The following is a 12,482-nucleotide window of genomic DNA, read 5'->3' as shown; positions in this document are numbered from 1 at the left end:
ATTGTCCAACCTGGGAATGACAGATACAAGTCCTGCACAGTAGCCAGAGGGATTTTGAGCCATTTTATTGTGTGTATTGGTGCATTATCATGCTGATACCCGCCACCCCCTTCAGGGTGCAATGTTTGAACCATTAGGTGCACATGGTCCTCCCAAATGGTTTGGTAGTCCTCGTCAAAGTGCCCATTGAACACATTAGGGAATGCCGTGATATTGCAGCCCAAACCAACACTGATCCACCCCATGCTTCACTCTGGGCATCAACAGTCCGGATGTTAAGCCTCTTTGGAGCTTCTCCACACCGTAACTCCCGTAACGGATGTGGGAAAGACAGTGAAGGTGGACTCATTAGAGAACAATACATGTTTCACATTGTCCACAGCCCAAGATTTATACTGTTGGCACCAATGAAACCAACATTTGGCATTGGCACGAGTGACCAAAGGTTTGGCTATAGCAGCCCGACCATGAATATTGACCCTCTGGAGCTTCCGACAAACAGTTCTGGTGGAAACTGGAGATTTAGTTCTGTAGAGTGTTGGGCAGTTGTGGTTTTATGTTTTTTTGGATGCAATCCGAGTTAGTACCTGAACATCCCTTTCAGACAGCTTCCTCTTGCATCGACAGTTACTCCTGTTAGATGTGGTTCGTCCTACGTGGTGGTATGCCGACATTACCCTGAATACCATATCTCTCGATACACCATAAAGACTTGCTGTTCCGGTCACAGATGAGCCAGCACCAACAATTTGTCCTCTTTTAAACTCTGATATTCCTCCCTTTATGTTTTGTGGATTGCAATATTTGATGTACATCTGTGCTATTGCTGTGCACACTCTGCTCTTACTGATTGAATTTTAAATATTAAACAGTTATAAAACAGGTTTTTAGATTAATTAATTTATATTTTTTTATAATACATTATTTTTATAATGAATTAATATAAATAGAAAATAAACACTACCTTAACCTTTATGAAATGGTGTGTATTATTTTAATTATATTATTTATTGTCTTTTATGTTTAGGAGTCGCATGATGGAGCAGTACTTCTCCCACAGCGGCAACTACTGTCTGAACCTGGACAGCGGCATGGTCATCGACAGCTACCGCATGGGCAACGAGGCTCGCTTTGTCAACCACAGCTGCGAGCCCAACTGTGAGATGCAGAAATGGTGAGTGAAACGAGACCGTTGATGAGTCACTGTTGAAGTATGGCAATAAAATCCCAACAGCTTCTGATGAATTCAGAAACAGAAAGGTCATTTTTAACGGTGAGTCAGTGGGGACGTGGACAACCACGAGTACTTAGTAAGCAATGACTTTATCCTCTAGAAATTGCTGTATTAGGAACAAGGCATGGTCATGTTGAAAATTTCATGAGGAAGGTCACATTTTTCCCTTTTACACAAGGTGTTGAAACCATTTCATAATAAATTAGTGTAATTAGTTGAAACATAAAGATTATATATTAGCAACAGGATCGTGAACTCAAGATCCAGGTCAGTAGCCAACATCTGCTTGGTACCGTAACACAATTACAGACACGTCGGGCGTTTATGTACACACACAGTCTACAGAAAAATGTTATCTCTTCCATCTCTTGCTCTGTCTACGTTTTTTTCCTCCTTCACGCACACATACACACATTAAAAACTGTGCTTGTAGGCTGAATGGTGGCAGATCATCCATCTTTTCACACAAGAGCGATTATCTGAAGCTTGTGTTTTAGGGTGGGGGACACAGCTGTGCTGCCCAGTGTTTAGCTGTTAGAGTGCACACACACCCACATCTGTGCCAAAATGGCCTCATTCTACTTTATTGCATATTGTACAACTCACAGTTTTCTCAATATCAAGTCCACAATGCTTGATGTTGCTTGACATGCTGATGGCTTGAGTTCATTTCATTTAAAAGATCGACACTCAGACTCAATGTAGCTACAATATATTAAATAATATTACCACAATATTACAGTTTTGACTGTATTTTTAATCAAGTAAATGCAGCCTTGATGAGCATATGATACTTTTTTTCAAAAACTTGCTCACCCCAAATGTTTGAATTGTAAAGGATATATAAAAAGTTGAACATTGCTTGTCTGATCAGATTATTAGGGCTGTAACAATTTGTTTCATAATTGCTGTAGAATCCTGACTGAGGTTGAATGTTGAGTTTAAATCATGAATCTGTCTCTTTCTCTCAGGTCGGTGAATGGAGTGTACCGTATTGGTCTGTTCGCTCTGAAAGACATCAACAGCGGAATAGAGCTGACATATGACTACAACTTCCACTCCTTCAACATGGAAGAACAGGTATGTTAAAAGAGTCGCAGTCACCCATGTCCCGCATGTCAGGAACATGCCTGTCTGAAGCATGTACATACACATGAACACGCAGCTGTGTTTTGTTGCGGATGCTTGTACTCCATTCGTCCAGATCGCTGGTGCTGATTCAGTCACTCATAGCCACCGGATTCTTCCAGCCACAGAATCTAGAAGGGTTGGGACTCCAAATAACATGATATATAATACATTAAATACAGACATTTAACTTTTTTGCTCACCAGCCACTGTGGCTAGTGGTTTTCTAAAGTTACTAGCCACTCAGCATTTTTACTGGCCACAATTTTGACATCGATACCATGGGGAAAAACTGCCATATAGATATATTTAATATTATCTCATAATTTGGCAGCATATACTGTTACACATGTGTTTTCTTTCTCAATTGTTGTGTTTACGTTCACTTAAAACACAACTTATTGTGTTTACGTGAATACTCTCCAAGAACGGCAATAAGCCCAATCCCACGGCGAAATTCAAGCCCTGTAACACCAATAATATTCATCCAGAGCAAATAAAATGATGAGTCAGGGGAAGCGTGTTTGTGTGTCAATTCGCTGTCGGAGAAATGAGAGAGCGAGAAAGCGCAGGTGGTATCGTGAATCTATTCTGTGGAGAATAAGTATTGGAAGCGTTTCAGATATTTCAGTATTGATATCCACCAAAAAATCTGTATTTTTGACAACACTACATTGCACTTAGTTTATTATTTCAGATGCCTTTTTAAAAGACTACAATTGAGAAAAATTATATATTTATATAAAATTCAACCCGCCAAAGTGGCTAGTAGGAGTGACTGCGTTACACACCACTGATGAAATCCACCCGTGGGTTGGCGTGTGTTAATGTCAAGCCCTGATTATATATAATATTTTTATTTTGTTAACACTTTAATTAAATCCTTTATGTGTAATGCATTGTGAAGGTAATGTAAGTTTTAATGCATTATATCTTTTCATATATAATTGTAACCAAAGTTAAAGTGCAGTATAATATTTGCAGATTTCTTGTTGGTCATGAGTTTTAATGCATTATATTTTCTAAAGGCGTAACAAGTATTATAATATATTATAACTATGGTTACAATTATTTACAAGACCATACAATGAAAAACAGTGAAGTGGACATGTTACCTCATACAATGAAAAACAGTGAAGTGGACATGTTACTCAGACAATGAAAAATAGTGTAGTGGGCATGTTACTCAGACAGTTTACATGTATTTACTATTAAGCAGAATCTTACTTTTATATATTTTTATAAATCTCAAAATTTTTATATGCTTATTTTGATGTGTATTTGTGATTGCTAGTGAATTGAACCACATTTCTTTCTTGCTTGCCAAATGATAATGTTTCTCTGCTCTTGTTGCTATGCAGCAAGCCTGCAAGTGTGGCTCAGAGGGTTGCCGTGGCATCATTGGCGGGAAGAGCCAGCGAATCAATGGACTGCCTGGGAAAGGGGGCGCATCAGGGGGCGGAGCCCGAAGGCTTGGGAGACTGAAAGAGAAACGCAAGTCCAAACATTCACTGAAGAAGCGGGTATGAGACAGTTAATTCAATAATGATGCAGTTCTGTTGGCTACTGTTGGCAGCATAGTCCTAAGGCAAAACTCTTTTCTTCTGTTTGACATAAGGAGGAAGAGTCCAGTGATAGCAGCAAGTTTTACCAACACCTTTTAATGAAGCCCATGTCAAACAGAGAGAGGTAGGATCCCATCACACAAGTCTAATGCATTAATGCATGCAATGTTTTTTTTATGTCTATCTATCTTTATTTTTATTTCAACTTACTTCAACTTGCAAATGGCCTATGTTATAAATGCCTAATATCTCATAGTAAAGGCCCAGACATCCTCCACTGATTTCTTGTTTAATTCAGGAACTTTGTGCTGAAACATCGAGTGTTCCTGCTGCGGAATTGGGAGAAGATGCGGGAGAAACAGGAACTTCTGAAGCGTGAGGGAGAGAGAGAGCGAGAGAGGGAGAACAGCAGCCTGTCTATTTACACACGCTGGGGAGGAGTCATCCGCGATGACGGCAACATCAAGTCAGGTGTGTGATTAACATGCATGCCAGCTGACTAATATTATCCATGCAAGTTTGTCATTTACTGCTTTTGATTATTCAGACAGTTAGTAAATCATGATTAGCATTGTTTGTTTCTTTTTCCCAGATGTATTTCTGACTCAGTTCTCAGCGCTGCAGACGTCACGCTCTGTTCGCACACGCAGACTTGCGGCAGCCGAGGAGAACACGGAAGTTACACGCACTGCACGCCTGGCACACATCTTCAAAGAGATCTGTGACATGATCACAAGCTACAAGGGTAAACCGACACTAATTCATTCAGTCATACCATCACACATAAACCCATAAAAACCTGCAGTTTATGCTATCGATCTTGTTGTTGGCGGTCGCTTTAATTGCTGCATAATCATTTTCATTAACCAAAGTCGTAATCGTGGCATAATGGAGTTACACTGAGTTTGACATGCATTTCTCAGTTTGGTTGACTGGACTGTAATCAGTTGTGAACTTTGTTACTAAACGTTGACGCTCGTTAGTTATTTGTTCTGATGGAAATATCATTTTAAACGATTTAGTTATGCAAAATTCAATTAGTGAGGTATGCGATTCTGCAAAAGGCTTTACTTTTGATTTCATCTAGAATGTTGAATCTAATTTCAATTTAATCTTAGTGCATTTTTGTTTTATTGCTTCAGTGTCATGAGACTTGTTTGCACTTACACTCTCACTTTCTTGTACTTTGAAGATTCATCTGGTCAGACTCTTGCTGCTCCGCTGCTTAACCTGCCTTCTAGGAAGAGGTGAGAACAATATTATGTTCTTAATACAGATTATTTACAATATGAATATGCACTTTGTAGTTATTTGGTGCGATTTATTTGGTATTAAATGGTCTGCAGACAGAGGCTCAAGGCCCTGATATACTTCAAGCGAACTTGAAGAACGAACTTGTGAGGTTTTTTTCGAAACAAAATCAGGCCAAAACAAAGTTAGTTTGGAGTTCATTTTGGGAGTTCGAAACTGCTTTCCAAAGTGAACTTTCCGTAAAAGTATATAATCGGCTGTTAAACACCTTCATACTACCATTGGTCCGTGGTGATGATGTAATAGCTAGGTGTGCTCTGAGGCTCTCCCTTATTTGATGTGGAACTTTTCTCCGGTTCATTTCTTTTGTTCAGTTTGTCGAGGTCAGACGTCATGAATAAGAGCTGGAGAGCTGCTTTATAGTAGAAATTTAGTTTTCTCACTGCTGTTACGTGTGTTTATTGTGGTGTTGAACGTAAAGCGAGCAGCACATATACAAATTCATCTACACACCGCTCTCAGCAGTGTGGGTGGCAGCGGGATGTTCGCTAACAGTATACCACAGCTTGCGCATTTCAAACTTCTTTTTACCCCTAAGCCAAGAACAAAAATGAACTTCGCCATAAGTATATCAGGGCCTTTAGGCTATGTTCACACTGTCAGTCCAAATCCGATTATTTGTGCGTCCGACTGGAATCTGATCTAAATTAATATATATCTGCATTGGTTTCAATGGCAATGATGTTGTGTTGATCGGGATACACCAAAAACAACAACAGCAACATGGAAGGGTTTGCAATACAAATGTTGTCTTATTTACAATATGACAATATGTAGCCGCCGTGCTAGTCTCCTATGTCTTATGAGGCAGCGGCAGAATTGTAGGAGGCTGGTATGTGCAGCTTTATATCGTCAAAACATGTCTCCCTTATATTGCAACTTTCTACTCGACCGGCACTTTGCATCAACACAACCTTGTTTCTGCAGCGACTTTCAGCATGTTTCCTATAACAACATCTGACATGTTTACGTTTTACGTAAACGTGCAAAATCCGATAAGAGCATCAGCCTGAAACGGATGCTTAGAAATGCGATTTGAATAGGATTTCAAACCACATATGAATGTGGCTCAAAACTCGCATTTCAAAACTCGGATTTGTAAAACTTGCATTTCATGTGATATTTTTTATTTTAGTATGATCAGATTCCAATCGGTTATGCACAAAAGTTGTATTTGGACTGACAGTCTGAACATTGCCTTAGTTGTCAGAGACCTGCAGATATGGTTCTTATGAAAGTCTGATGATTAATAACTGCAGTGAGAACAGTCTTACGGTCACTATAATGTCATCATCCTTCATAGCAATACTTTTTGTACCGTGTTCATGTGTGACTACAGAAACATACAGTACTATGAGAAGGTCACCGATCCACTAGATCTCAGTACCATAGAGAAGCAGATCCTCACTGGACACTACAAAACCGTCGAGGCATTTGATGCGGACATGCTCAAAGTGTTTCGCAATGCTGAGGTTAGTTACACTTTTCAGGCTCTTTTCTTACTCACAAATATGATTGCTGTAGTCTATAATGTAAATCATTATGATATAATTATAATGAATGATAATCAGATAATTATAATGAATAGAAATCATTGTAATTAATATAAGTACTCGAGTATAATGAATAAATAAGTTGTAAGATGCACTCAGCAATTTTGTCCTCATTAGAAAAACTTTTTTTTTTTTAAGTTGTAGAAAACTCTTCAAAGAATCTTTTCTGGCTTATTCTGCAGCACTTTCCTTAATCTCTTCTTCTTCTCTACAGAAATATTATGGCCGTAAGTCTGCTGTGGGTCGTGACGTGTGCCGGCTGCGGAAGGCGTACTATGGCGCGCGTCATGAGGCTGCCGTCCAGATTGATGAGATTGTGGGCGAGACGGCCAGTGAGGCCGACAGCTCTGATTCGCTGGAGAGAGACCACGCCCACAATCACCATGACGGAGGGGGCAGCCACGACAAAGACGATGATGTGATCCGCTGCATCTGTGGCATGTACAAGGACGAAGGGCTCATGATCCAGTGTGAGAAGTGCATGGTATGTGCTCAGATTTTTCAACAAACCCCTAAACATAAGTTTTCAAATTTAGTGTGCAACTCATCCCACGCCATTTGTGATACATGATTGATTTGGCTTACTCATCAAGGATGTGTTGAATTGATCAAAAGTGACTGAAGACATTTGTAATGTTACAAAAGATTTCATAGTTTTTATAAAAAAAAATATTTTATTGTATTACCAACAAATACTTTTAGTAGTTTTAGTTAACAATAACAATTGTAAGCTATTTAACTATTCATTATTCATATTGTTCATGTAATGTGTTGTGTATGGATTTGAAACCGTCTGTAATATATATGTTTCTGTCTGTCAGGTGTGGCAGCATTGTGATTGCATGCGTTTGGAGGCAGAAGTGGAGCATTATCTCTGTGAGCTGTGTGACCCTCGTCCAGTTGACAGGGTATGTGACCTTTCAGTCTGTGTAACCTTACTATTCATTCTTCCTCTCTGACTGTGTTTAGAACAGCCATATGCTCTCTTATCACTACATTTTAAAGGTCACTTTAAGATTAAGATCTCTTCTGTCATTCAGGAAGTTCTGAACTTTTGAAAGGGTTTTTATTTAGTCTTTTATGCATTTCCTTTCATTGCTGCAACAGGAAGTCCCAATGGTGCCCCAACCCAGCTATGCCCAATCAGGATCCATCTATTATATATGCCTGCTGCGTGATGACTTACTATTGCATCAGGGTATGTGCATGTGTGTGTGTGTGTTTGTGAAATTAAATCCACTCTACCGTTCAAAAGTTTGAACATTATTCTTTTAAAACAAAAGAAATGAATACTTTTATTCAGCAAGGAAGGACACATTAAATTGATCGAAAGTGACAGTAAAGACATTTATAATGTTGCAAAAGATTTCTTTTTCAAATAAATGCTGTTCATTTTGAACTTTCTATTCATCAGAGAATCCTGAAAAAATGTATCAGGGTTTTCACGTGGATCATGGCTGCTGAAAGTTCAGCTTTGCCATCACAGGAATAAATTACATTTTGAAATATATTCAAATAGAGAACAGTTCTTTTAAATTGTAACACTATTTCAAAATATGTCTGTTTTTACTGTATTTTTGATCAAATAAATGCCGCCTTGGTGAGCATAAGAGACTTAATTTCAAATACATTTCAACCATTTTTAACGGTATTTTTGTTCAAATGTGTTGAAATGATGTTCTGTTTGGATTTTATATTTGTAAGCATACAATATATGTATTTATGTTTGCGTGTGGCTTTCGTAGGTGACTGTGTGTACCTCATGCGGGACAGCAGACGCACACAAGAAGGCCAGCCGGTGCGTCAATCATACCGTCTCCTGTCTCATATCAACAGAGACAAACTGGACATCTTCCGTATCGAGAAACTCTGGAAAAATGAAAAGTGAGATTTCCCACACTCCCACTATTGAAAACTTTCTGCTTCAGTTCTTTATTTGGACACCTTAAACACAAATGAAGTTATTTTAAAAATGACATCTGAGAGATTTCTCTCTCCAACTACCACTTTGACGCTTCAAAAAGTTCAGAAAGAGATCGTAAAACTAATCCATATGAATAGAGAGGTTTAGTCCAAATTTTCTGATTGGCTTTTATTCACATATAAACATTGATCCATGAACATAAAACAGAAGCTCAACCGAACCTGCTTGACGCATGTTCAAACATGCTTGCGTAACGCAAGAATGGACCTCATTGGTTCTTGCACTTCAAGCGAATATGCTTGAGCTTCCCTTTACCATAACTGATGTGTGTATTGATGAATGTTTATATGTGAATAAAAGCCTAAATTCAATCTGTTCATGATATAAAGTGATCGAGTCTCTTCAGAAAATTTGGACTAAATCGCTCAATTCATATGGGTTAGTTTTACGATCTCTTTATAAACTTTAGAAGCTTCAAAGTGGTAGTTGCGTAGCTGTCAATGGAGGGAGAGAAAGCTCTCAGATTTCATCAAAAAGATCTTCATTTGTGTTCCGAAGACGAACCAAAGTATTACGGGTTTGGAATGAATTTAAATTTTTGGGGTAACTATATCTTTAAATGTGATCTGGACTCTCTTTCTCTTTCTGTAGAGGTGAAAGGTTTGCCTTTGGTCATCACTATTTCCGCCCCCACGAAACACACCACTCTCCTTCCCGCCGCTTCTATCATAACGAGTTGTTCCGAGTGCCTCTCTATGAGATCATACCACTGGAGGCAGTGGTGGGGATGTGCTGTGTGTTGGACCTGTATACTTACTGCAAGGGTGAGACGTTCACACATACAACCGTTTTAAATAAATCAACTGTAAGATCCAAGAAATACTGAACCAGATGTTCCATGCTGAAAACACCACACTCTGCATGCTAATGAGCGCTTCTCTTGCTAATGGATTCAGGTCGTCCGAAAGGGGTAAAGGAACAGGACGTTTACATTTGCGACTACCGGCTGGATAAATCGGCACACCTGTTCTACAAGATCCACCGCAACCGATACCCGGTGTGCACCAAGCCCTACGCTTTCAACCACTTCCCCAAAAGATTGGCGCCGAAGAGAGACTTCTCTGTGAGTAGTGAAATGTTTAAGGAAAAAAATAAAGACGGATGTTTTAGATCATTATACTTTTTCGAATAGTACCTTCCATGCAGTGTGTAAAATAACTTTGTTAATGTAAAAGGTCTGCAAAGTTTTAAAGGTCAAAGTGCATGACAAATAAAGTTATTGTCTTCTAAAATAAAGAATCAATTCTGAACTTCGTAACGATTAGTCAGGAATTCCAGTCTCACTTTCGTAACGTATCTACGTAGGTTTGTAACAAATTTGCATAATGCCAGCCTATGGTTTTCGTTACTTTGACCCGCCCTCAAAACACTGTAGTTGTAGCTGAGAAGCAACATGTCGTGTTGTCGAGAAGACGCTGTTTTCTGTGCTGTGAATCCACTTTGCATGCACTTCCAAAGGATGAGGACTAGCACTGGAATTGATACGGTAAAACCGACGTCAGCGTAACTGTTCGTGTCCCTGTGTATCAAGCGCTGAGGAAGCTTCCGGAGCTGAAGATCAGATATTGATACGTGCTGTAAGCAGTAGACCAATCACAACACACTGGGCTGTCTGACCAATCAGAGCAGAGGAAGCTCTTTTAAAGGGAGGGGTTTAGAGAGACCCTGGCACCTCAATTTTTTTTTGCATGGCAACATAAATAATATTATTATGTGTAACATTATACATTTTATTAATATAATTATATCACATTATATTACAAAGTATATTTATTATCTTTTTTAATTAATATGTTTGTGTGGAGTGAAATTTGATATGGGCATTTCTTTCTGAGATTTACCCATAAATGTTATTATGGTCACTAACTTATGTTATTCATATTTTTACAGTTTTAGATGGGAAATTATGTAAAGAATATGAATACTTATTTGTAATATTAATAACATCTATTACTTATTTGTTTTAATATATTTCACAATGTTTTCTTTTTTTGAAATTTGGTGTGGAGATTTCTTTCAGAGATTCACCTATAAATTACTTATCTAGTACTATATCAAATGTTTTGTTTTATAGTTTTATTTATTTATTTAAGTAACTTTATTAATGTTAATAGTATTATTATTGTGTGTTAGGGTGGTGAAATTTGACCTGGACAATTGTTTGAGATTCTTCCATAAATATTATTTTGGCCAAAATTACATTGTTAATAATTAATATACATATATTATTACGTATTCTGGTACGCCGCCTGTGCGCACGACACTGGCGCGCATCATTGTGTGCATCGTGTGTGTCACATAGACAGGCAGCGTGTTCTTTTTAATCTTGTGGTTGCATTTGCATGAATAAGAGCGGGATCATATCATGTAAAGCTAGCCAAAGGATGACAAAAATTAACGGATGCTGCGTTAAATATTTTAGCGTGTTAAACTGGACAAAAATTAAGCGCATGCGTTAACGTTGACAGCCCTTTAGTAAATATAATATTTTCTTCATATTTTTACTGTTTTAGATCATTGTGGCATTATGGAGTCTGTTCATTTGATTACATTGTATCTGTATTTTCCTCACTTAACTGTTTGAATCTAAACTAGTTTAAGTAGGCGAGGTGCTTCCATTCAATTTTCATGAATTTATCTCTCTTTCTACAGCCTCACTATGTGCCGGATAACTACAAGAGGAACGGCGGCCGTTCTGCCTGGAAGAGTGAGCGGCCCAAAGGTGCAACAAACTGCGATGAAGACCCCTCCCCCAGCGCATCATGTGACCAGCTGTCTGCCGGCTACTCGAGAGATGGGGACGAGGGCGGAGGAAGAGGAGCAGAGGGAGATGTGGAGACCTCTCAAGAGGACTCAAGCACCCCTGTTCCCCAGCAATCCACATCACAGGAAAGTAGGACAGGTGGAGAGGAGGAAGACGTGGAGGAAGAAGAGGAGGGTGAGGAGAGAGGGGAGACGAGAGACATGGACGAGGGCTCTCGGGAAAGGGGAGGAGGAGGAGGAGGGCGGGACGTGTTGGATGCCCCATGCTCAGCCTTGCTCTCCTCTTCACCTCTTCATCCATCAATCCTGGGAAGGAGGGAAGCGCAGAGAGAGCGATTGAACAAGATTCTGCTCGATCTGCTGCATCGGGCGCCCAGCAAGAATGGTAAGACTGAGAATATTAGGCTTTAGTTACATCACATCAGGATCTTGCAACCTAATTCCATTCTTGCCTTCACAAATCTGTTCATTCTTTTTGATTATGTTTACTTGGTTACATTTTTTAGGGGTGAAATTTGACCAGGATTTTTTTTTGTGAGATTCACCCATGAATGTTATTATGGGCAATATTTTTTTAAAATATATTTATAAATACAGTTTTAGATTGGAAATGATATTCATATTAATAATAGTATTACTTTGTTTCAAATTTAATATAGCTATATACATTTACTACAAAATATATACTTTTATTTTTTATATTCTGAATTTAAAATTAGGTTGAAATGTGACCTGGCTGATTCAGATTCAGCCATAAATGTTTATGGTCAATAATGTATTATTTTATATATATATATATATATATATATATATATATATATATATATATACACTAATAATACTTTGTTTTAGTATTTAGTATAACTATATTTTGTTTTGATTCATTGAAAAAACAATTCACAAGAACTGAGACTTGTTTATGTACATGTAATTTTTTTAATTTT

At 38.4% G+C, this 12,482-nt stretch overlaps 1 protein-coding gene across 2 annotated transcripts in view; it reads left to right on the top strand.

The window, feature by feature from the left end:
- ash1l (ash1 (absent, small, or homeotic)-like) overlaps positions 1–12,482 on the top strand; it is a 29,477-nt gene that overhangs the window by 15,648 nt on the left and 1,347 nt on the right. For both annotated transcript variants that reach the window (XM_079590636.1, XM_079590637.1), the window contains exons 12-26: positions 1,028–1,174; positions 2,206–2,314; positions 3,724–3,885; positions 3,981–4,051; positions 4,226–4,398; positions 4,520–4,672; positions 5,120–5,174; positions 6,578–6,710; positions 7,006–7,275; positions 7,613–7,699; positions 7,899–7,989; positions 8,537–8,675; positions 9,367–9,539; positions 9,672–9,838; positions 11,428–11,923. In XM_079590636.1, the coding sequence (XP_079446762.1) occupies positions 1,028–1,174; positions 2,206–2,314; positions 3,724–3,885; positions 3,981–4,051; positions 4,226–4,398; positions 4,520–4,672; positions 5,120–5,174; positions 6,578–6,710; positions 7,006–7,275; positions 7,613–7,699; positions 7,899–7,989; positions 8,537–8,675; positions 9,367–9,539; positions 9,672–9,838; positions 11,428–11,923 (2,426 nt within the window). The remainder of the gene's footprint in view (positions 1–1,027; positions 1,175–2,205; positions 2,315–3,723; positions 3,886–3,980; positions 4,052–4,225; positions 4,399–4,519; positions 4,673–5,119; positions 5,175–6,577; positions 6,711–7,005; positions 7,276–7,612; positions 7,700–7,898; positions 7,990–8,536; positions 8,676–9,366; positions 9,540–9,671; positions 9,839–11,427; positions 11,924–12,482) is intronic.

Source organism: Phoxinus phoxinus (genome assembly GCF_949152265.1).
Source record: "Phoxinus phoxinus genome assembly, chromosome: 19".
NCBI lineage: Eukaryota > Metazoa > Chordata > Actinopteri > Cypriniformes > Leuciscidae > Phoxinus > Phoxinus phoxinus.
The sequence above is the reverse complement of the archived record's forward strand: the minus strand, read 5'-3'. Positions and strand labels throughout refer to the sequence as shown.